Raw genomic sequence first — 24,607 nt, 5'->3', positions numbered from 1 at the left:
TATCCTTAACGTGGCGGTCTGCCCTGGGTGTGTCACTTCGTAAAGTTCCCTTTAGCGTCATTACTAAGTCTATGAAATGAGTGTAACTTTTCTAAACCATCAGAACCGCTTATTTGTCAGTGTGTCAATATAGTTTTTGTTTGTTAATTTCCACGTGCCACACCATAGTGTTTCTTAGGATTGCTTTATTGGGTAGATTGCTTTTTTAACATTTGGGTATTATGGATTGGGGCCAAACTAGTGGAATCGAAGATAGTCTAAAATCACGTTTATAATAGTATATCACAAACCTAAGTTTCATTAGCATTTGTTTTTGCTGATACAGGAATTTTGAGTTTTATGTGGAGTTGACTTAGATTGTTGAAGGGGGGGAACCAGTTTGGGAATATAGTTGATTATATCACAGTGCACTTCAGACATTGGAAATTGTGTAGTTCTGTTGTGCATAAGCCTGACGTTTTTACGTGTGATTCTGTTTTTACCTTTCTTGCTGTGTTTTTCACCACTGCTGCCTTTTAAAGTGGTTTGAAAAAAAGACTTGACGCCTTAACCAACTGGATTCAGACCTGAATGACATGTATCTTTTCGGAAAGTGTCACCTCCTTAACGTCTTTCTCCTGTGTTCACTTTTTAGACATTTTATAACTCAAATGTGAGCCAGAGAGAGAAAGATAAAAGTTAGCAGCATTTTTATTTTAATGTATTTCAAGCCATGGGGGGTGAGGTGGGGGTGGGGGTGAGTATGGAGGTTGGAGAAGTTGAGAAAATAACAAAATATTTGATTTTTACTCACTCTAGCCTTATCCTTAGATAGCTTCAACATTAGAGTTTACTCAGTGTTTTTCTGAGGAATTAATCGTCTGAAGGTTTGCTGTTTTATGATGAGTTTGGAGAACTGTGGGGACTGCATGAAAGTAGTTTACTAAGCACATTCATCACTGGATGTAATTTCCACGGTGTAATGCTTTTTTATGTGTTTATTATATATGAAATGTGTATGTAATGACATTTATTAAGTCAATCATTTTTATAGAATACTTAGGGCAAAAATGGTGCTCCCCAGATGTCATGATGTAAAGCAGGCAAGGAACATACATTCAGGTAAGAACCAGCAGCTTCTGTTTTTAGTGCTCTGAAAAAACTTACTTCTACAACCAAGAGTTGGGTTAGGTGCATTCTAGGATTGTTTCAGAGAAAATCGTGTAGATATTTATCTTTTTAAAAGATAGAGGATTTTTTTTTAATAAGATTGTAAAACCTCTGCCCATAGTATTTTTTTATCCATGGTTTTGTCAGTTAATTCTGAATCTAAATGCTGAAGGGCTATTAAGCATATAATTTTTTTTTTTTTTTTAAGAGACAGAGGTAAAACTTGTCATTTGTGTTGGGGAGACAAATGTAAATAAATAATTATAGCTTTGTGTAAAAGGCTCAAATTGAGGTATGTAAGAAGTACTGTGGGAGTTAAAACTTTTAAATTTATTTTCTATATCAAGGGGATGATGAGTGGGCTTGCTTCCCTCCTGCCTTTGTCCCTTTTACTGTATGTAGTTCTGTTCGTTCATTCAGTAACAAGTTGGGCCTTTGTCATACCTTGACTAATTGTTGAACTTATATGTTTTTATTAACAAACAGCAATGTGATGTGAAAAAGTACTGGAAAAAATCCAATCTGCCTGTGTGACTTTGGGGTGGTTATTTAACTTTGTTGGATTTCAGTTTTTCAGTCTTAATTTTTCAAATTTGTGATAACAGATAAGAATGTTGGGAGTGTTAGGTAAACTAAGTGAAAATATTTTGAAATTTTAAAAGGATCATGTTCAGTTTTAGAACATCCTGTTGCCGTCTAGTCGAAACATATTGGCTTGTAACTTGTCAGAAATGAGCTGTCTTGCTGTTTTTCTTTTTGCAGATGCTGCACTTTAAAAAGGATGCTTGTTGTGATCCCCTGCTCAGTGTTTTCCTGGTGAAGTATCACTAATCCATGCTAGAGATAGTGTTCTGTGTAAGAATTTGTAAAGGAAAACATAGTTCCCAGCCTCTTTTGTATTTCATGAGTGTACAAAATTCGTAATACAAAGCTTTATTACTTCAAATTCCTTTGATACCAAGGTTGTACTTAGTTTAATTTGTATTTCCACTGCGTGATCATCATAATGACATTTTGATTTTACAAATATTACGTAAAAAAGCAATGACTTATTCTGCAACCTATTTCTATAATCTAGAAGGGAAGTGGAAGTAAGTCACAAAATAACTCATTACCTTTTTTTGAAGCAACATTTGTAAAATAAAAATATTATGATCACACAGTGAGATATGAATTAAACTAAGTATTAACGGTGCTATCAAAAGGAATTTGAAGTAATAAAGCTTTGCATTACAAATTTTGTTTGCCCACGATATAATCCATAATCTAGAAGTGAAGTCAGGAGCCCTGGTGGTGCAGTGGTTAAGTGCTCAGCTGCTAACCAAAAGGTCGGCAGTTTGAACCCACCAGCCACTCCAGGGGAGAAAGATGTGGCATCTTGCTTCTGTAAAAATTACAGCCTTGGAAACCCTATGGGGCAGTTCTACCCTGTCCTGTAGGGCTGCTATGAGCCAGAATTTAGAAGTGAAGTAGCCAAAGAGAGGATTTTTTTTTTTTTTTTCCATAACTTCTCCTTCTATAATAAAGTTATGTTAGATACAGCTTTGAAGAAATAGAATAAACTAGATTCCATTGCAATTCTCATTTTCATTCTTATTGTAGTTTTTCTTAATGATAGATACTTTGTCAATCTATCTTAGCATATATTTCCCTTGGATGATTAACTGTTTCAAACTTTCAGATCTTATATGAGCAAACATAATTAGGCCAATGTCTCTCATCAGTGAAAAGTCATTCCATTTTCAGCTGCGATGGAAAAGGTTGAATAGCAGTTTTGTTTTTTTTAAAAACCAAGTTTCAATTAGAAATTGGAGCTTGACTCGTGTAATACTGAACTTTTAAAGTACTGGTTTGATCATAACTATCCTGTATAGACAGGGTAGGAAATTATTTCATTTAGCAGATAGTTGAATAGCGTGGTTGTGCAAGACTATTACAGGATTTTTAAATTAGTAAGACAGTGTCCTTGTCTAGAAGGAAGTTAGTCAGTTATAGTCATAACTCAGTTGCTTGTTCCTCATTTTCCTGTACTTTAGTTTTTTCCCCCCGCAAGGCTAAAATTTTTTTTTTTAATTGTTGTAGCTTAAATGAAGTTTATACTTCAAGTTAGTCTCCCATACAAAAATTTATACATGCATTGTTATGTGACCCTAATTGCTCTCCCCATACTGTGACAGCACACTCCTCCTTTCCATACCTGGTTCCCCACGTTCATTCAACCAGCTCCTAACCCTCTCTGCCTTCCCATCTCACCTCCGGACAGAAGCTGCCCATTTAGTCTCTTGTATCTACTTGAGTAAGAGGCACACTCCTCACAAGCATGTCTTTTATGTCCCACAGTCCAGTCCACTCCCTGTCTGAAGATCTTTAGTTATTTTTTGCTATTGTGTTATCTTTTCGTTTTGCAGATGTTTGCAAAGTCTTTATCCGTACTTTTTTTTTTTTTTTTTATGTTGCTGACCACTGTCTATAGACCCTGCCTTTAGTGGACCCTGTTGAAAAGTTAGATGTAAATGCAGATAATTACAGAGGTTATGTACCAGGAGTACATAAGGAATGGGGGCAAGTAACTATCTGGCTTCACAAAGGAGGTGACATTTGAATTGGGGGTTGAAGAACCAAGAAACCTAGAAACAAAGCCGTACATGAATTGTAATGAACATGGAAAAGTTGAGATTGAAAGATAAATGCTGGTCAGATCATGAAGGCATTATATGGCATGCTAAGGATTTGGACTCTATTCTTAATGTGATTTAAATAAGGGAAGTGATCTGATCGGATTTGTATTCTTGAAAGATTACTCTGGTAGAGGTATAGGGGGTGGTTTGGGAGAAATAGAGAACCCCGAATCTCTTATCACTGGGCCAGACTTCTCCCCTGTAGTAGATAAAACTATGGGAGTACATGAAAACACTCAAAATGAAAAGAGAAAAAACCTAGGGAAAGCTTACTGGAGAACACTTTCATTTTAGGAGCTAGAGATAAAGGAGCCAGGAACCCTGAAGACTTAAAAAAAAATAAATAAAAGAATGTGTTATAGGAGACAAGTAGTTAGCAGTGTCAGATACTGCAGAGAGGTTAGGTAAAATAAGTTTTGAGAAAATGGGTGGGTGATTTTAGCCAGAACACTTTCTGTGGATTAATGGGACAGAAGCCAGATTCCATTTGGTTAGAGAGCGAATAAAAAATACTGAGAAACGCTTGGCTCTTAAGCAATCAGAGAACCAAAGATTTACTAAAACCATTTTGAAGCAGAACTGTTAAGATGGTCAGTTTTCAGTTGTAACGCTCATTTAGTTTCTCAGATATTTGGTGGTGATTCTCATTCTTGAAGGAGCCCCGGTGGCACAGTGGTTAAAATGCTCGGCTGCTAACTGAAAGGTTGGTGGTTTGAACCCTCCATAGGAGAAAGATGTGGCAGTCTGCTTTTGTAAAGATTACAGCCTTGGAAATCCTATGGCACGGTTCTACTCCGTCCTGTACGGTCGCTATAAGTCAGAATTGACTTGACGGCAATGAATTTGGTTTTGGGCCTCATTCTTGAATTGGTCATCAGGGAACTTCAAAATTCTTTGCTGGCTGCTTGTCCTGTGACTTAATAGCTATGGAAGAACCATATTTAGGGAGCCTCAGAGATATATTGCAGCCAATTCAGAATGACCAATAAATGATACATTGTATTAAAACCAAATAAGGTATCTGTTTTTTCTCTTGTTCATTTCTAGGTTGGAGAAATGAAGTGTAACAATTCTCATATGTATGAATTGTGGGTAAAAATAAGAGTTTGGAACTAAGTAGCTGTCTCAAAGGAAGGAAGAAGTTTTATTACATGTATCACTATGTTAAAGAAGAAAATAACAAGAATAATTGATTTAAATTCTAGCCTTGAGGGATAATTAGAAAATAACATTTTGAGTATGATTTAAAGTTTTTATATTTTGCTATATAGCTGCCTTAAGTATTTTAGTTTTGCTATAGCGTACTTGAGTTTTAAGCTTATTATGCATTAAGTTTTTAAGAAAATTTTTCTTATTCATAAATTAGACTAATATTAATTTTTAGTGTTCATTTTTTATTATCTTTTTTTTTTTAATTTGAGACATGAGAAGAAACCAATTAAAGAGAAGAAGAGTTTCCTCCTGGTTATCTGAAATATAAATTATCCACATCTGTGACAAACTATTCAGTTTCTCCCCTCTTCCTTCAGAAAAGAGTCTTTGACAGCCAGCTGGTTTAGGGCTTTCCTGGTGCCTACAAAAGGAAGGATACTATATAACCTAACTAGATGGACTGCCTATGGATACTATGGGTAATTACTGAGACTAGTGATTTTGTAAGTGGACGATTTATATGGATATTTGTTAAATTTGAAATGTGGGCACATAATCAAAGTGGGCATTAGCAGCACATATATTAAATGGAATTTTGTAATTTAAAAATATCAGTTCATCTTTCTTGAAAAACATAATGAAAAGGGAGAAAATTCATCTATAACCTATTTTTTTTTTTGTTAAATTTAACTATGGAAAATTTCGGGAAACTGGTTTCCTTAATATGCTGTTCAGCCAAAAGTTTTGGAAGATCTCCATCAAGAAAACAGAATTATTCATCAAAAAGTGAAAACTGTGGGGAAGAAACTTTTGAAGATTTACTTTTGAAGTATAAGCAAATACAGTTGGAACTTGAATGCATCAATAAGGATGAAAAATTAGCTTTGAGTAGCAAAGAAGAGAATGTACAGGAAGACTCTAAAACGTTGAACTTTGAGGACCAAACTAGCACTGATAATGTCAGTATTACAAAGGACTCAAGTAAAGAAGTAGCTCCTGAGGAGAAAACGCAGGTCAAAACTTTTCAGGCATTTGAATTGAAACCACTCAGGCAAAAATTGACTTTACCAGGAGATAAGAACCGGTTGAAGAAAGTTAAAGATGGAACAAAACCGCTTTCCCTGAAATCTGACCCTACTGAATCTAGTCAAGGTAATGGAATTTTAATTTTTAAGTATTTTAATTAGTAATGAGATTCTTTCTTCTTTAAAGGGGTAACTAATTATCTTGGTAATACACTTCATTAAAATTATTCTGATAATTTACCTGTAAATTCTTTTGCATTTTCTAGGTAGGAATCATGTTATTGAGTAACGGCAGGTTTTATTTCTTTTAAACCCTTGTTTTATTTCTTTTCTGGCCTTACATACCATACTGGTCAGGACTTACAATACAAAGTTGAACAGAAGTGATAATAGTGGGGACCTTTGTTCTCTTATTTAAAGGGAATGCTTTTTAAATTTACTGGTAAACATGATCTTTGATAAGTTTTTTATAGCTACCGTTTATCAGGATATGGCATTTTTTTTTTTTTTTTGTATTCCTAGTTTGAGATTTCAGCATGAATGGATGTTCAGCTTTGTCAAATCTTTTTTTGTTCATTGAGATGAACATCTGATTTTTCTCCTTTAATTTGTTAACATAATGGTTTATATTAATTGATTTTTGTAATGTTAAACCATTCTTGTATACCTGTACAAGTAGTTTATGATAAATCATGTTTATATATCATAGGTTTGGCTTAGTTTTTTCTTTTCCTCTTTTTTATTAAAATTTATTTACAAACAAAATTCTCTCTTTTTAGTGTACAGTTCTGCAAATTTTGACAAATGCAATCCATTGTATAACCATTGCCGGCACCACCACAATTAAGATAGAGAACAGTTCCATCACCTCCCAACAATTCCCCCATGTCCCTTTGTAGTAAGCCTCTCCCCCAGTCCTCAGCCCCCCTGGCAACCACTGATTTGTTTTCTGTCCCTAATAGTTTTGCGTTTTCCAGAATGTCGTATAAATGGAATCGTACAACATGTTACCTTTTGATTATAGTCTCTATCAACAGTTACCGTCGAGTTGATTCTGACTCATGGCTACCCTGCCCATGTGCATCAGAGTAGGACTGTGCTCCATAGGGTTTTCCTTGGCTGATTTTTGAAAAGTAAATCGCCAGGGCTTTCTTTGAAGGCAGTCTGAGTGGATTTGAACCTCCAAATTTTCAGTTAGCAGCTGAGTACTTACCCATTTCCACTACCTAGATACTCCTTCTAGCAATTGGCGTAGTGCATCTGAGATTCATCTATGTCGTTATGTATATCAGTAGTTTGTTCTTTTTTATTGTGGAGAAATGTTCCATTGTAAGAAGCCCTTGTGGTGCAACAGTTAAGCTCTTGGCTGCTAGCTGAAAGGCTGGCAGTTTGAACTCACCCAGTGGGTCCACGGGAGAAAGACCTCATGATCTGCTTCTGTAAAGATTACAGCCTAGGAAACCCTATGGGGCAGTTCTACTCTGTTACATGGGGTCGCTGTGAGTAAAAAATTGACTCAACGGCACCCAGCAACACAACAGTACAGGTAGTCCCCAATTTATGATGGGGTTCCATTGCAACGACTCCCTTGTAAGTTGGCTCTGACATAAGTTGAATACTTCTTTTTTTTTTAGTTTTCATTATTATTGCCTTTTATTGTAAGTATCTTTATAAATCCAATCTTTGTCGGTGTCCTAACAATGAAGTCAGTCGTAATGGCTGTGCAGTACATGCGCCATTCAATTGTCATATGTATATAGAGTTGAACTTTGCCAAACTTTCTATCCATTACAACTCCTTACAGTGGTACCGACTTAGGCTTCATTTTAGACCAGGCCATAGCCTGCTATACAGCAGTGTTTTGAGCAGTAAATCGTAACATTGAACATCTGCGAATGATAGCATCAGCAAATTATGTGTTACAACAGTGTATGTAGTACATATTACTAATGATAAGGTGTACCAAAAAAAGACAGTCGTTAAGTGTGGTTCGTTGTAACCAGAATACATTGTAAGTTGAGGACTATCTGTATTCCATTGTGGAGTCTCTAGGGTGGTGCAAGTGGTACCTGAAAGGTTGGAGGTTCAAGTCCACCCAGAAGTGCCTTGGAAGAAAGACTTTGCGATCTACTTCTGAAGAATCAGCAATTTATGTATGGAGCACAGTTCTACTCTGACACACATGGAGTCCCCATGAGTTGGACTCAACTTGGCAGCACTGATATTTTTAGTATTCCATTGTATGGCTGCCCTACAATTTGTGTATCCATTTCCCAGTTGGGGGACATTTAGGTTTTTCCAATTTTTGCAATTATGAATGGTTTGCTAATATTTTGTTTAGAATTTCTTCTTATTCATGGCCTGTAAATTTTTGCCCTTCTTTTTCCTTGTCAAGTTAGGTTATGATACTCATAAAATAAGAATAAAAAGGAAGTTTCCTTTTTATTCTCTGCAGTAGTTCTAAGATTGGAGTCATTCCTGGAATATTTGGAAGATCTTGCTGGTAAAAGTGTCTGGTCCTGGATGGATCCCTCCCCCCGCCTTGGTGGGGGGTGGGGAGAATGATTTTAAATTGCTAACTATTCATGGTTTCCATTTCTGGTTAAGGCAGTTTAGGTGAACTATATTTATCTATTAATGTGTTCATTTCCTATAAGTTGTAAAATGTTTGAAAAGTTATTCCTAAGAATTTCTTTCTTTTTTATTATCTATAGCATTTATAAGTTTTTTTTTACTTCTGCAATTCCCCCAGAAATAGGTCCATAGATTTTAAAACTTATTAGTTTTCAGTTTTCTTTTGCTAAGAGCATTTGAGGCTATAAAATTTTTACCTTAGCTGCATCTCAAATTATGATACATAATTTTTTTCATTCAGTTTTAAATACTTTCTCATTTCTGTTTTTTATTTGCTATGCTTGATCTATCAATTATTGAGAGAAATTTGTTAAAATCTGCCACTATGATGGTGAATTTATGTTTTCCAGTTTTTGCTTTAAATACTTTGAGGCTGGGAGATTGACCCATTATTATGTAGTCACCTTCGTTATCTCTAATAATGTTTTTGCCTAAAAGACTATTTTGTCTCACTACCACTATCTTCATAATTATTTATGCCTCTTATATTGTTTTCCATCCTTTTAATCTTTCTATATTCTTATGTCTCAAATGTCACTTGTGTATAACAAAGTTAGGTTGCATTTTTAATCTAGTTTATAGTCTTTATTTTCGAACTGGAACGTAGTGCATTCATATTTTTTATGATTACTGATACTTGGATTTATTTCCTTTTCCTTTTTTTGGTTGCCTCTTTTAATTCTTCATACCATTTTTTCTTTTACTAGTTTTGAAGTTAAATGCTAAGTTTCTGGTTTCATCTTGGTTGATTTAGGATTGTAACATGAATTCTTAGCAGTGTTTTCCCACTTTCTCTGGGACCTTTATCCACTTTCTCTTTGAGGCTTCTTTTCTGTGTGTGAGTGCTGAAACCATTTATTTTTATTGAGAAGGGGTATCGTTAACCCGATTATGTTAATGTACCTTAATTAATTTCTTTTTAAAAAAACTTTATTTTTAGTGAAAATATACACAGCAAAACCTGTTCCCATTCAGCAGTTTCTAGACATATTGATCAGTGACATGGGTTGTATTTTTCACATTGTATCAACATTCTTGTTATTTCTGTTCTAGTTGTTTTACTCCCAATGACTTAAACTCCCTGGCCCCGAACCTTCTTGTTTGTGTTTTAGAATATAGCTGTTGTCCATTTGGTTTTATATAGATAATTTTTTAAAACAGCACATGTAATACTCAAGGGTGACAATCTTTTCTTATTGATTATTAAACAGTTAGCTTAAAGATGACTTCAGGGGATATTTTCAATTCAAGGTTTAAAGAGTACTCGGGACAATAGCTTTGGGGACTCCTCCAGCCTGAATACATTCAGTAAGTCTGAATTCTTTAAGAATTTGAAGTTCTGTTCCACATTTTTCTCCCTTTCTATCAGGATCCATCTGTTTTGTCCCTCCTGATCAGAATGTTCGGTAGTGGTAGCCGGGCACCATCAAGTTCTTCTGGTCTCAAGGTAGAGGAGGCAGTGGTTCACAGAGACAGTCCTGTAGTTTGGCTCCTTCTCTGATTCTTGGGTTTCCTGCTTTCACTTTTGTTCCAAATGAATAGAGACCAGTAGTTGTATTCTCTTTAAGCCTTCTTATTAGAAACATATTTGAGCTTTCCATCTGAAAATTTAAACACCCCCCTCCTCTCCATCCTGTTTTCCCTTAATCTCTGTCAAATAATTCTCTTTTCAACCAGACTTATGGAAAGGCTAGTCTGTACCTACTGTCTTTACCTCTCATTCTCTTATTAACCCAATACAGTCTGATTTTCTACCTCCATCACAATACTGAAGCTGTTCATGACAGGGTTACATACGACCTGACTGCAAAATTTAATGGATAGTTGTCATTTTATTCATTCATTAAACAAAAATTAATCAAGCACTTTATTCTGGGCTCTTAGAATTATGTTAATGAACAAAATAGATAATCATTTATGCCTTCATGGGCATGCCTTTATGCCTTACATTTCAGAAGGGGGGACAGATAAGTAGATGTGATAAACAAATTATCTGTTATGTTAGAAGAAAACTGTTAATGGAAGGTGGAAAACACAGCAGGGTAAGTAGGAGGGGAGCAGGGGATATAGATTGCAGTATTAATAGGGTGGTCAGGATAGGCCTCAATTTGAAGGTGAGATTTAAAGAATTTAAGGGCGGTAAGGGAGTAGCTAAATGGGTATCTGGAGAAAGAAGTTTCTAAGGAAAGGCGATAGCTAGAGCAGTGGTTTTCAAAGTGTGGTCCCTGGACTGTTATTACCAGGAACCTGATGGAAATGCAGATTTTGAGGCCTAACCCAAATCTGCTAAATCAGAAACTGTGGAAATAGGGCCAGCAATCTGTATTTAACAAGCACCCCTGCTGATTCCAGTGCATGCTAAAGTTTGAGAATCACTGAACTATGGAGTAATGACCCTAAGGCAGAAGGGTGCCTGGCAGGTTTGAGAAAAAACAAGAATACTTTTGCTACTCTGGAAGAGATAGTGAGGGGGATGAGTAGTGGGGGAGAGGAGGTCAGAGGTGATGGGTGGGGCAGATCGTGTAGAGCCTTGTAAGAATTCTGATTTTTTCAAAGTGAAATGGGGACCTATTAAAGAGTCTTGAGCAAAGAACTGACATAATTCGTTGTTTACTTTCAAAAGATTACTCTGGCTGCACTTTTGAGAATATTCTGTAGGAGGTAGAGTATTCTATAGATGTATCTCCTCACTTGTCAACTACTTCTTTATCTGACGTTTCGCATTTATGACATCCTATTTTGAGCATTAACAACGTACATCTGGCAGTAATGGATGCCTAGGTGTGAAGCAAAAGTAACAATGGCTTGATGATTAAGGTTATGTGTCAACTTGGCTAGGCCATGATTCTCAGTGGTTTGGCGGTTATGTAATGATGTAATTTGGCAGTTATGTAATGATGTAGTCATCCTCCATTTTGTGATCTGATGTGGTCATCCTCCATTTTTACATAATGCCAGTATTCTCACAACGACTAGTCTTTGGAACCTAACTATATTGATCAATAGTGGATGTACTACATTCAGGGATGTTTTTCTCTCTATCATTGAAATTTTTTTGTTTTTTATAATACCATATGCATCTGAATTTTCTTAAAACTTTTCTGATTTTCTTTTTGTTTTTTTTTGTTTTTTTTTCCATTTGTAACTTCTTAACTGTTGATGTCCTCTGTGTTCCACCGTCTTAGGGTGTTCTTATTTATTATGATTGTTAACTATCATCTATATGCTGATGACTCTATCCCCAGCTCAGCTTGATAATTTTTTAAATACTGCATAACTGCAGAAGACCAATTTTAATTTTGGAAATTTTGAGTAAGAATGGAAATAATTTTTTTGTAGAGACTCATGACAGTGGAGAACAGTGCCTAACTATATGCTTGGTCAATTAGGCAATAATCTGCATTTATTTATCTTTGTGTAAATTTAGTTTTATTGTCTGGAATTTATGGCTTGTGCTTGTTTTTAGGTAGCATTGTGCTCATAAGGTACTTTTGAGGTTAATTGGTACCTTAAGGGAGGTGCTGCCACTTTTTATAGACAAGAGAGATAATATAATCAACTAATAGGCTTCTCATGACCTGATGGAATTCATAGTTTTCTTATGTAGGAGAAAAGTTTAATGCTCTCTGTATTTATTAGTGGAGGACTGCTTGTCCCAGTTTTTTTTCTCCTGTTGATTTTTGTCTAATAGATATTGCTATTTTGGTGTTTTTTGAAGTACAGGCAGTTTTGCTATAACATGACATATATATCCCTAAAAAATCACCACACTGTGCAAAACTGCACAATAAAAACGACAGGGCTTATTGGGGAAAATGGGGCTGGAGGCACAGCACTCAAAAACTTTGTCACTGCCATGTTAAAAAAGATAGGAATCTTAAAAAAAAAAAAAAAAAGTAGTACAGTTTTACATGTTAAATTATTTTAAGAAAAAGAACTGAAATAATAAATACAGCACTTTACCTTTAAAAAACCTAAAGTGTGCTTGTAGAAGTGAAAGGGTTGCTGCTTATAAGTTATTGTGAGGTAGTAGACGGAGGGTTATCTGAAATTGGACAGTAAGTTGTAACACCAGATGTGAATGGGTATGGCTCATAACATACAGTGAACTGATTGGCTGGTAGCTGTTTGAAGTATGTGTGTGGGCTCACCAGGGTGCAGTTTTCTGTATTTTCCTAGTGTTTCTCGAGGACAAAATAGCACATAAGCAAGCATGAGATTTGTACCCTGCTCAAATTGTTTCCTAATGTACGAGTCACATTGCAACAAATTCACATTTCTGAAGCAAGCATCAAAGCAGAACTCACGAACCTCAGAATTTGGCGATCATCTTCTATTTTTCTTGTCTAAAGCACTTGATTAGTAATTTTTCTAATCGTTGAATAAGTTGCCTATTCTTTCACCAGTAGACCCACTTAAGCAATCACATTATCTATCTCAATACTGTTGTAATGCACTCTAACTTCACTGTGTGAGGTGTAGAACTGTTGTAGCTTAAGATAATATATAGATGTAAGGTTTGTAAACTACTTTATCAGAAATCTGGGCCCAAGACTAGAATTCTGGAAAAATGTGATCATATGTGTAGATGGACTTAATTTTGTTGATACAGTCAGTGGATTATGAACAAGTTCCATTCCTAAGTCTGTCTTTAAGTTGAATTTGTACACAAATTGGAACAGTTAGGTATGATTCGTATCTAATATCAGGCAAACATTTGTCTTAGTATATAGGATGTAGTTACCTTTCTATGCATAAAAAACATTAAGGAAACACTTCCAGATACACTAAAACATCTTTAACATAACGTCTTAGTTATCTAGTGCTGATGTAACAGATATACCCTAAGTGGATGGCTTTAACAAACAGAAATTTATTCTTTCACAGTGTAGGAAGCTAGAAATCCAAATTCAGGGCGCCAACTCCAGGGAAAGGCTTTATCTTTTTGTCAGCTGTGGTAGAAGGTCCTTGTCATCAATCTTCCCTTGGGTCTAGGAGTTTCTCAGCACAGAGACCCCAGCGCTCCACTCCCTGCTCTGCTTTCTTGGTGGTAGGAGGTCCCTCTCCTCTCTGCTCGCTTCTCTCTTTTATGTCTCAAAAGAGATTGACTCAAGATGCAACCTAATCCTGTAGAATGTGTCCTGCCGCATTAACATACCTGCCTCTAATCCTGCCTCGTTAACATCATAAAACCCACCGCCTTCCAGTGATTCTGACTTACCTGACCCCATAGAGTTTCCACGGCTGTAAATCTCTATGGAAACAAACTGCCACATCTTTCTCCTGAGGAGCCCCTGGTGGTTTCAAACTGCTGACCTTTCCATTAGTAGTTGATTGCTTTAACCACTGCGTCACCAGGGCTCCTTCATTAACATAGAGGTTAGGATTTATAACACATAGGATGATTACATCAGATCACTACATGGAGAACAGCCACACAATACTGGGAACCATGGCCTACCCAAGTTGACACACATTTTAGAGGGATACAATTCAGTCTATACCCACTTCAGACAAGTTGATTCTGACTCATAGCTACCCTGTAGGATAGAGTAGAACTGCTCCGTAGGATTTCCAAGGAGTGGCTGATGGATTCGAACTGCTGACCTTTTGGTTAGCAGCTGAGCTCTTAAGTACTGTGCCACTAGGGCTTCCTACAGATAATAATACAGTAATAATAATAATGTTATGATGCACATTGCAGAGTAGTGCCTGTTATTAAAAACCATTGTATGTACCTCGAATTTTTAATATAATAGGCTTTGTAGGTTTTTTTCATAATTACAGGTTGTACGTGAGTCATAGGTTCATAACCCAAGGTCTGCCTATACTTAAAACTACTTCTGCTATGCTTTTCTAGATAAATAGAGGACCACAAATCTAATATACTCTCTAAATGTTAAATTCATTTCAACTTCAGAGGAGACAGAATTAATCATTTTATTTATCAGTGTAGGTTATCTATTTAGTAATGACGCTTTGCTTCTTGTCTATCCATTCCATAAGTTCTGTTTTTGAAATAATTATTTTTAGTTCAGAGTTCATTTTACCAAAGTGTAGTTCAATTTATTATTTAATATTTTGAATCATTTTGCCTCATAACTTGCAGAAATGAGGCTGATATTAGGTTAAGTTTGGTCAGATTTTCATTCCCTCACAACATTCTTTCCTTTTGATTGAGAGATTGACAGAATGAGACCCTTTAATGAGATTCTTTAAAGTAATTATTACTAAATAATATGTAAATTATTTTATTTAAGATTGATTATGATTATTAGAGTATTCAAAAGATGCTGTTTTATTTTAAAGGATTAGAAGATAAAGAACAAAATTTAACAAGAAGAGTTAGTACTTCAGATATTCTGTCTGAAAAGGTAAGATACTGCTTTGTGGGACTGGATATCTGTACAACTGATTCTTGCACTTCATTATTCTTTTGAAAGGGAAATTCTGTCTTTATACTCATCTTTTTCATCATTGCCATATCCCCTATTTGTACATAAGCCTTAAAGATTAGAAAATCTGGAGGGATATCTTTGAGTCTTTTTCCACTGGGTTCTGCAAATGCTTAATTGAAGTGTTATATATATCCATAGATGATCTTTTTGTTTGTTTTGTAACTTTTCATTTTGATCCAGAGATTTTCTTTTCCTAATTTTTTTTGGGATTAGCTTGCGTGTTAAAGCTTTGGTATTAAAATAGACCTTAACCTGTTGTCCAATTCTAGCTCTTCCTCTTATTAGTTGAGTGACCTGTGTTACCTGTTTAGCCTTTGCTTGCCTCTTTTTCTCTGTTCTCTGGGTTGTTTTGAGGCTGCAGCAGGATAAAGTACTGAAGGATCAAGAACTATATCTGACATGAGATAAGAATAACCCAAGCTTTCTCTTTATTGAATTAGAGATTTGAAATAATTTCTTCTATTGAGATTTCAATTTGTTTCTAGGAGTAAATGGAACTATTTCAAAGAGCCTAGGAGATTTAGGAAAAAGATGATCCTGAATTTGGGAATGATAATTCAGTAATATACAGTAATAAGTGCATTTATAGATAGATATATAAAATATATGTGTATATATTTGTGTGTGTGTGTGTTTGAATATCCTCAAAATAACCCTATGAAGTAAGTTGATATTCATGTTTTACAGAAAAGGTAAGGTTCATTTAGGTAGATTAAGTGACTTGCTTAAAGTTACATAGGAGTTAAGTGTCAGAGCAAGGAGTTGAGTGAGGTTCTCTGACTACTAGTTCAGGGTCCTTCTTGCCATTCAAGTAGCTGCTTCAAGTAGCATGTAGTTGTGGGCAGAATCAATCATTTCTTGCTTTCATCTAAAAAGTAGTAGTTGCAAAAAGTAATCGAAGACTTTTAAGTGTTAATGGAACAGTGTTGATATTTTTGTTTTTGTTAAACTATAGATTAGAAATGTCCACTAGGATTTCCTATGACAATACAAACGTTCTAAGTCTATGGTCTCCATTAATGGTAGCCATTAGCCACATATGGCTATTAAGCATTTGAAATGTGGCCACTGTGACTGAGTTCAATTTTTAATTTTGGTTAATTTAAATTTATTAGCCACAAGTAGCTCATCCCTATCATATTTGACAGCACAGCTCTAGAACTTCAGTACTAGGCGATAGGATATGATATGTTTAAGCGACTTAGAGTAGAAAAGGAGTCATGATAGTTTTTGAACTCATTTTTTACATGTATTTCTTAATAGTGGAAGGGGTAATTGTATCCTGGTTTGGGTAAACTGAAGTGCTAAAGTATGTGTTGATAGTTCAATTAGGGATTTGTAGTAGCTCATATTAAGGGGAAATCAGTATGTCGGATAAACTGTTTTCTTTACGCTTGAGAATAGAAAAAATTTAATTGCATCTTAGGAAAAAAATGTAATCTCTACTTACAAGAAAAATTATTAGATAAGTGGGCCTTAACTTTTTGGAGTCTTAGACTTTTTTGACTCTTGCCCTCACCAGCACACACCCACACCCACACATACACACAAATACAAAGGAAAAAAACATACACTTTTGCATTTAACTTCAGGGAGTGGGGAGGCTAAGGAATCCTCCTCCTTCCTCCCCAAAATCCATGAACTTCAATTAAGAACCTCTACTTAGGTAGCTTGATGTTTTTAGTATATTTAAGCTAAAATTGAAGAATAGGTTACTTTTTTAAATTATCTCAACAAAAAGGTAGAATGGAAAATTAATAACTTATTTCAGACTTTCGGGCAAAATGGCAGTATAGACAGAAGTACCACGCCATCTCTCCACAGCGAAGATCCTAAAAACTAAGTCAAACAGAGATAAACGTCAGTCCTAAAACCCTAAGCATCAAATGAAGAGATAAAGAACTCAGCCAAGCACCGAATGGTATAAGAAACTGACAGAGAACAGAGAGCAAGGAGAGATAAACATGCAGAGGTCCCTTTTCAGCTAACGCAGCATGGATCCACCATCTTGGACTCCTGTCAGAGATCGTGAACAGGAAGTACGGGAAAGCAGCTTCACGGAGCTTCCAGCAGGAGACAGAAGAACCAGTAACCAGTGATATATGCTTTCCCACCCCTCACCTTTCTTCATCCCCACTCGGCCTCCTCTACTTCCTGCAGTCCAGTCACAGTCTCTTGGCTAGGAAGCACCGTCTTCATCCCTGGGCTACTTGGATTCCACCTGCCTGCACTGGCCGGCTCCCTGAGTGCCATTTGTTGGTTGCTGGTGTTGCTTTTTTCCACTTCTTTTGGTTTCTCCCATGCCTCTCACCACCTCCTCCTCCTTTCTCTTAAATACCTGGCTCCCTGTGCCATCTTTGCTTCTTCCTGAAAGGCTGTGAAACACCCGCTTCACTGTGAAACTGCTTCCCGGCCCGTGCTGCCACGCTGGTGGGATCCCCGGGGCTTTTTTTTGTTTTGTTTCTTTTGATTTGTTTGTTTGTTTTCTTTTTATTTTCTAGGCTTAGGAGCCCCTTCTAGCCAGGCAGTACTACGCGGCTTGGGAGCTACTCCCGCAGTCTGCGCAGCTGCTCAGTGGGATCCCTGAGCATATTTCTTTTTTCTTGGTTTTGTGTTTTTATTTTTTCTCTCTTCTTCCCTTTTTGTCTTTCCTCATTTCTCAGTTTTTTTGTCTCTCTATATTTCTCTTCCTGTCTCCTGAATACCTGGCGTGGTGTGACATCTCTACCACTTCTAGCCAGGCTGTACTTCATGGCCTGGGAGCAACTTCCCCAGTCTTCGCAGTCACACTGGTGTGATCCCTGGGGGCTTTTCTTTTCTTTTTTTTCCTTCTAATTTTTATTTATTCTTTTGCCCTTTTTCTTTTTTTTCCCTTCTGTTTTTCTCTATTTCTCAGTCTCGTCTCTCCACTCCAACAGCAAGTTCCCATAGCACTCTTTTTTGTTTGTTACTTTTTTTTTGTGACTCCTCTTCCTTTCTCCTCTATCTCCTCTTTACCAAACCCATCTTAGCTCCTCATAGCACGATCTCCCCCCTCCTTCCTGCCTACCTGCACCGTGTGCTGAACATCACCCCCCTGCAAGCAGCACAGGCACAGCCTATTGGAACCTGCCTTGCACTGATTCCTGGCCTGCCCTGTCGGCCGTAGTACATGCACAACCCATCCTAGCAACTCCCCTTCAGCTGGACCTGCTCTGTTGTACCATACCTGAGCAACTGACCCTGTCCATTGGAGAAGCAGGTGAAAAGTATCATGCCCACAGATAAGCAAGCAACAAAGAACACACAGCCCGACTGCTCAGACATAACCAAATAAAACAGAAAAGCAGGACGAAGTCAATCTATAATCAGTAAATGAGGAAAATAACTACTGAATGTCCCGAAGACAGCAGACAATATCAAAACATTTTAAAAAAACAGGGCAAGATGGATCCAGTAGGCATCCAAAATAAAACACCAGATGACTTCCCAGTAGAAGAAAAGGCACTAGAACTACCCGATAGGGAATTCAAATCTCTGGTATTCAGAGCTTTCCAAGAGTTGAAGCAAAAAGCAGACAAAAATGAGGAAAAAATAGACCAATTCATGGAAAAGGCAGGCAAATTCATGGAAAGTACAGACATGAAAGAATTCAGGAAAATAATACAGCAACAAAATGCCAAAATAAATTCACAACTAGAAATCATACAGAAACAACAATTAGAAATCCAAAAGATAAACAAGATTTCAGAAATGAATAGTGTCATAGAAGGGCTGAGGAGCAGGTTTGAAACAATGGAAGACAGGATCAGTGAAATTTAAGACAAGCACTTGGATAAAACTCTGAGGAAAAATCAGGAAAAAAAGAATGAACAAAAATGAAGAAATCCTGAGAATGATGTGGGATACAATCAAAAGCAAAAATTTGCCAGTGATTGGAGTTCCAGAACAGGGGGAGAAAACAGAAAACACGGAGATGAGAAGCTGACCATCCAAGATGCTTAACAAACCCTATATAGGCGAGACCCCAAAAGAAAATCCTCAAGGTGTATCATAATTATACTCACTAAATCAAAGACAAACAAAGACTCCTGAGAGCAGCTTGAGAAAAACGAAAAGACACATACAGAGGAGAAACAATAAGACTAAACTTGGATTATTCGGCAGAAACCATGCAGGCAAGAAGGCAATGAAATGACATATATAAAATCTTAAAATAAAAAATTGCCAGCCAAGAATAATACATTTTGCAAAACTCTTGTTCAAATATGATGGTGAAATTAGGACATTTCCAGATAAAAAGAAATTAAGGGCTACATAAAAACCAAACCAAATTTTCAAGAATTATCAAAGGGAATCCTTCAATCTGAGAACAAAGAACATCAGATCACAGGCTGAATCTAGGATGCAGGATCGTACCAGCCAGATACCAACCTAGGAAATGAACTCTCAAGTTCTATCCAAAACCAAAAGAATTACAACAGGGAACCAGAGAGGTTAATCTGTAAATGACAACAACATCAACAATAAAAGAGGGAATAAATGGTGTAGGTATAGAACCTTCTAACAGAGAGGAAGGCAAGGCGATACTGAGTAATAATAGACTGCTTCAAACCTAGGAAGATAAGGGTAAATTTCAAGGCAACCATAAAGAAAGTTAACAAACCTACTTATTAGAATAAAAGAGAAAAACATAAAGTCTCAGTAAAAAACAAAACATTCAAAAACAAAAGAAATTTTTAAAAAATCCACAGACGAAAGGAATTCAGCACAGGAGAGTACGAGGAACAAAGAAAACTTCAGCACCACAGAAAAAAGCACTATAAAATGACAGTAATAAACTCACACCTATCAATAACTACACTGAATGTAAATGGCCTAATTGCACCCATAAAGAGAGAGTGACAGAATCGATAAAAAAACAGGATCCATCAATATGCTGTCTACAAGAGACACACCTTAGAAACAAAGATGTAAATTTATTACAAATCAAAGGATGGAGAAAATATATCAGGCAAATAGTTATCAAAAAAGAGCAGGAGTGGCAATACTAATCTCAGATAAAATAGACTTTAAAACAAAATCCACCATAAAAGACAAAGAAGGCCACTATATAGTGGTTAAAGGGATGATCCAGCATGAAGACATAACCATAAAAAACATCTCCACACCCAATGACAGGGCTCCCGAGTACAAACTAACAGTACTGAAAAGAGAAATTGACAGTTCCACAATAATAGTAGGAGACTTCAACACACCACTCTGGGTGAAGATGTAAATTTATTAAAAATCAAAGGATGGAAAAAAATATATCAAGCAAACAACTACTAAAAAAGAGCAGGAAGGGCAATACTAATCTCAGATAAAATAGACTTTAAAACAAAAGCCACCATAAAAGACAAAGGACACTATATAATGATTCAGGGGATGATCCATCATGAAGACATAACCATAATAAACATCTATGCACCCAATGACAGGGCTCCCAAATACATAAAACAAACTAAAAGCACTGAAAAGATAAACGGACAGTCCCACAATAATAGTAGGGGACTTCAACACACCACTCTCAGTAAAGGACCGAACATCTAGAAAGAAACTCAGCAAAGACACAGAAGACCTAAAGGACACAATTAGCCAACTTGACCTCATAGATATATATAGAACATCAACAGTTGCAAAGTACACATTCTTTTCCAATGCACATGGAATGTTTTCCAGAATAGACCACATCTTAGGCCACAGAGCAACCCTCAACAAGATCCAAAATGTTGAGATAATAGAAAGTATCTTCTCTGACCACAGTGCCATCAAGGTAGAAATTAACAACAGGAAGAGCAAGGAAAAAATCAATTACATGGAAACTGAAAAACAACTTGCTTACATACCACTGGGTAACAGAAGACATCAGAGATTGAATCAAAAAATTGCTAGAATCAAATGAGAACAAAAACACATCATACCAAAACATGTGGGAAACAGCAAAGACAGTACTCAGAGGACAATTTATAGCAGTAGATGCGCGCGCGCGCACACACACACACATCAAAGAAGGGACAAAATCAGAACATTAACTACACAACTCGAACAAATTGAGAACAGTAAAAAAAAAAAGAAAAGAAAAGCTGCAGCTTCCAGAAGAAAGGAAATAATAAAGATCAGAGCAGAAATAAAGGAAATAGAGAGCAGAAAAACAAAGGAAAGAATCGACAAAACCAAAAGTTGGTTCTTTGAAAGGATCAACAAAATCGACAATGCACTGGCCAGACTGACAAAAGAAGAACAGGAGAGGATGCAAATAACCCAAATAAGAAATGAAATGGGGGACATTACAGCTGACCCATCTGGAATAAAAAGGATAATAGAGTATTATGAAAAACTATACTCCAACAAATTTGAAAACCTAGAGGAAATGGATAAATTTCTAGAAACACATTACCTACTGAGACTAACACAAAGTGATGTTGAAAATCTGAACAGACCTATAACAAGAGAAGACATTGAAAAGGTAATAAAAAAAATTCCAACGAAACTGGCCCAGATGGTTTCACTGGAGAGTTCCCTACCAAACATTCAGAGAAGAGCTTATTGTAGTACTACTCAAACTATTTCAGCACATAGAAAAAGAAGTGGCACTGCTGAATTCAATCTATGAAGCCAGCATAACCCTGATACCAAATCCAGGGAAAGATGCCACAAAAAAAGAAAATTACAGAGCAATATCTCTCATGAAGATAGATGCAAAAATTCTCAACAAAATTCTAGCCAATAGAATTTAGCATCATATCAAAAAAATAGTACACCACGACCAAGTAGGATTCATACCAGGTATAGAAGGATGGTTCAACATTAGAAAATCCATCAACGTAATCCACCACATAAGTAAAATGAAAGAAAAGAATCACACGATCATCTCAGTTGATACAGAAGGCATTTGACAAAGTCCAACACCCATTCCTGATTAAAACCGCTCAATAAAATAGGTACACAAGGGAAATTTCTCAACATAATGGAGGACATTTATGCAAAACCAACTGCCAACATCATTCTTAATGGAGAAAGGCTGAAAACTTTCCCCTTGAGAGCAAGAACAAGACAAGGATGCCCTTTATAACCACTCCTGTTACACATTGTCTGGAAGTCATAGCTCGAGCAATAAGGCAAGAAAAAGAAATAAAGTGCATACAAATTGGTAATGAAGAAGTTAAACTGTCTCTGTTTGTGGATGATATGATACTATAAGTAGAAAATCTAAAGACTCCATGAGAAAACTACTGGAACTAATAGAAAGATTCGGCAGAGTAGCAGGATACAAGGTAAACATACAAAAATCGGTTGGATTTTTACATACCAATAAAGAGAACAATGAAAAGGAAATCAGGAAAACAATACCATTTATAATAGCCCCTAAAACAGTAAAATACTTAGTACTAAATCTAACCAGGGATGTAAAAGACCTGTACAAAAAAACCTACAAAACGCTACTGCAAGAAACCTGAAAGGATCTACATAAATGGAAAAATACTAAATAGACGGTAGATAAGTGGTAACTTTGGTGAAGGGTAAGACAGTACACAATACTAGGGAAGCCAGCACAACCGGTACAAGGGAAGATCATGGAAGCTCTATAGACACGTCCAAACTCCCCGAGGGACCTAATTGCTGGGCTGAGGGCTGTGGGGACCATAGTCTTGGGGAACATCTAGCTCAATTGGCATAACATAGTTTATAAAGAAAATGTTCTACATTCTACCTTGGTGAGTAGCGTCTGGGGTCTTAAAAGCCTGTGAGCAGCCATCTAAGATACTCTACTAGTCTCACCCCTTTGGGAGCAAGGGAGAATGAAGAAAACAAGATACAAGGGAAAGATCAGTCCAAAGGAAGAATGGACTACAAGTACCACAGCCTCCACCAGATTGAGTCCAGTACAACTAGTTGTTGCCTGGCTACCACCACTGACTGGTCTGACAGGGATCACAACAGAGAGTTAAGACAGAGCTGGTAAAAAATGTAGAACAAAATTCTAACTCCCAAAAAAAGACCAGACTTCTGGCCTGACAGAGACTGGAGAAACCCCAGGAGTGTGGCACACGGACACCCTTTTAGCTCAGTAATGAAGTCACTCCCGAGGTTCACCCTTCAGCCAAAGATTAGACAGGCCCATAAAATGAGACTAATGGGGCACAACAGTTCAGGGGCGAGAACTATAAGGCCGGAGGGGACAGGAAAGCTGGTAAGAAGGAACCCGAGGTTGAGAAGGGATAGCGGTGCCATGTCATGGTGTTGTTAACCATTGTCATAAAACAATTTGTATAGTAACTGTTTAATGAGAAACTATTTGTTCTATAAACCTTCAGCTAAAGTACAATAAAAAAAATTCATTTCAATCTGAAAATAGTTCTCAAACATCTGCTTTTAACATACCTTCCTATTTCAGCTTCTCTAAAGAAGTCGTTGCCGTTTAAAATATTTTAAATATTCAAATAATTATTTGTAGCTGTAGAACACATAATGTTCAGTTATAAGCAAATCTCTACAGATTTTTTTTTTATTAAAGATTAATCTATAAAGAGAATTTGTAAATTTCCGTCTTGACATTCAGGGTAACCTGTTTTCTGTATTACTTGTGAAACTAGTAAATCACGTGATTATTGAACCTGGACATTTCTTTAAAGGGAATAGTTTTTTTAAGTTTGTGAATGCCATTCCCTTACGCATCTTGCTGTAGTTTTCAGTTATTATTGTCCATGTGGCACGAAATAATTGCCAGTTGTTGTCATTATGGGGTTGCTGTGAGTCGGAATCGACTTGACGACGTTAAGTTTTGTTTTTTTGGGTTTGGTGTCATTATAAATTCACATCAAAGGATGTGACATGAATCATGTAGATTGGAAACTACATGTAGTAGGAAACTTACCAACCCTACTTCTAACCTTGCTGTCCATCAACATTGCCAATTCACAGTATTCGCAGTAATTTTGGCTATAGACTAGTGACAGTGATGATGAGATGTAAGTAGAATACCTCTTTCAGGCAGTCCAACCCTTTCACTTCATTTCTTTCTTACAGCTCCTGGGCTCTTTTGATTTCATCTTCCACTTGCTACCATCAGGTTTTTACTCTTTTTAGTTTGGAAAGGCCAGTTAAATTGTATTCTCTAACCCTTAGACTTGCCTCTGCATAATTCCGTTCAATCTTTTATAAGCTTCTCTCTACCCTCCCAGCCCTATAAACTTACATATATACATATACCATCCACAGATTGATCTTTTGTTGGTATTAGAGGGACTGAATTAGAGTGTTAGGCTATGGTAAGTAAGTTGCCATATTTTATCTATGTTTGTCTTTTGAATATTTGCCTTAAAATGAACTTTAAATTCTGAGCTATAAAAAGGTTTATGACTTGCTCGGGGAACATCTAGCTCAATTGGCGTAACACAGTTTATAAAGACAATGTTCTACATTCTACCTTGGTGAGTAGTGTCTGGGGTCTTAAAAGCCTGTGAGCGGCCATCTAAGATACTCCACTGGT

The 24,607-nt window shown here is 36.5% G+C and overlaps 1 protein-coding gene across 7 annotated transcripts in view; it reads left to right on the top strand.

The window, feature by feature from the left end:
• ZFC3H1 (zinc finger C3H1-type containing) overlaps window positions 1-24,607 on the top strand; it is a 64,992-nt gene that overhangs the window by 814 nt on the left and 39,571 nt on the right. For 3 of the 7 annotated variants that reach the window (XM_023740833.1, XM_004386450.3, XM_023740832.1), the window contains exons 2-3: window positions 5,715-6,131; window positions 14,948-15,012. In XM_023740833.1, coding sequence (XP_023596601.1) covers window positions 5,715-6,131; window positions 14,948-15,012 — 482 coding nt within the window. Of the gene's footprint in view, window positions 1-5; window positions 578-613; window positions 2,005-5,248; window positions 6,132-14,947; window positions 15,013-24,607 lie in introns of those variants that run through there. The other 4 variants (XM_023740835.1, XM_023740836.1, XM_023740837.1 and 1 more) reach the window with 4 other exon arrangements.

This window comes from Trichechus manatus, unplaced genomic scaffold (genome assembly GCF_000243295.1).
Source record: "Trichechus manatus latirostris isolate Lorelei unplaced genomic scaffold, TriManLat1.0 scaffold00164, whole genome shotgun sequence".
Taxonomy (NCBI): Eukaryota; Metazoa; Chordata; class Mammalia; order Sirenia; family Trichechidae; genus Trichechus; species Trichechus manatus.
This window is presented reverse-complemented; position numbering and strand designations above follow the sequence as displayed.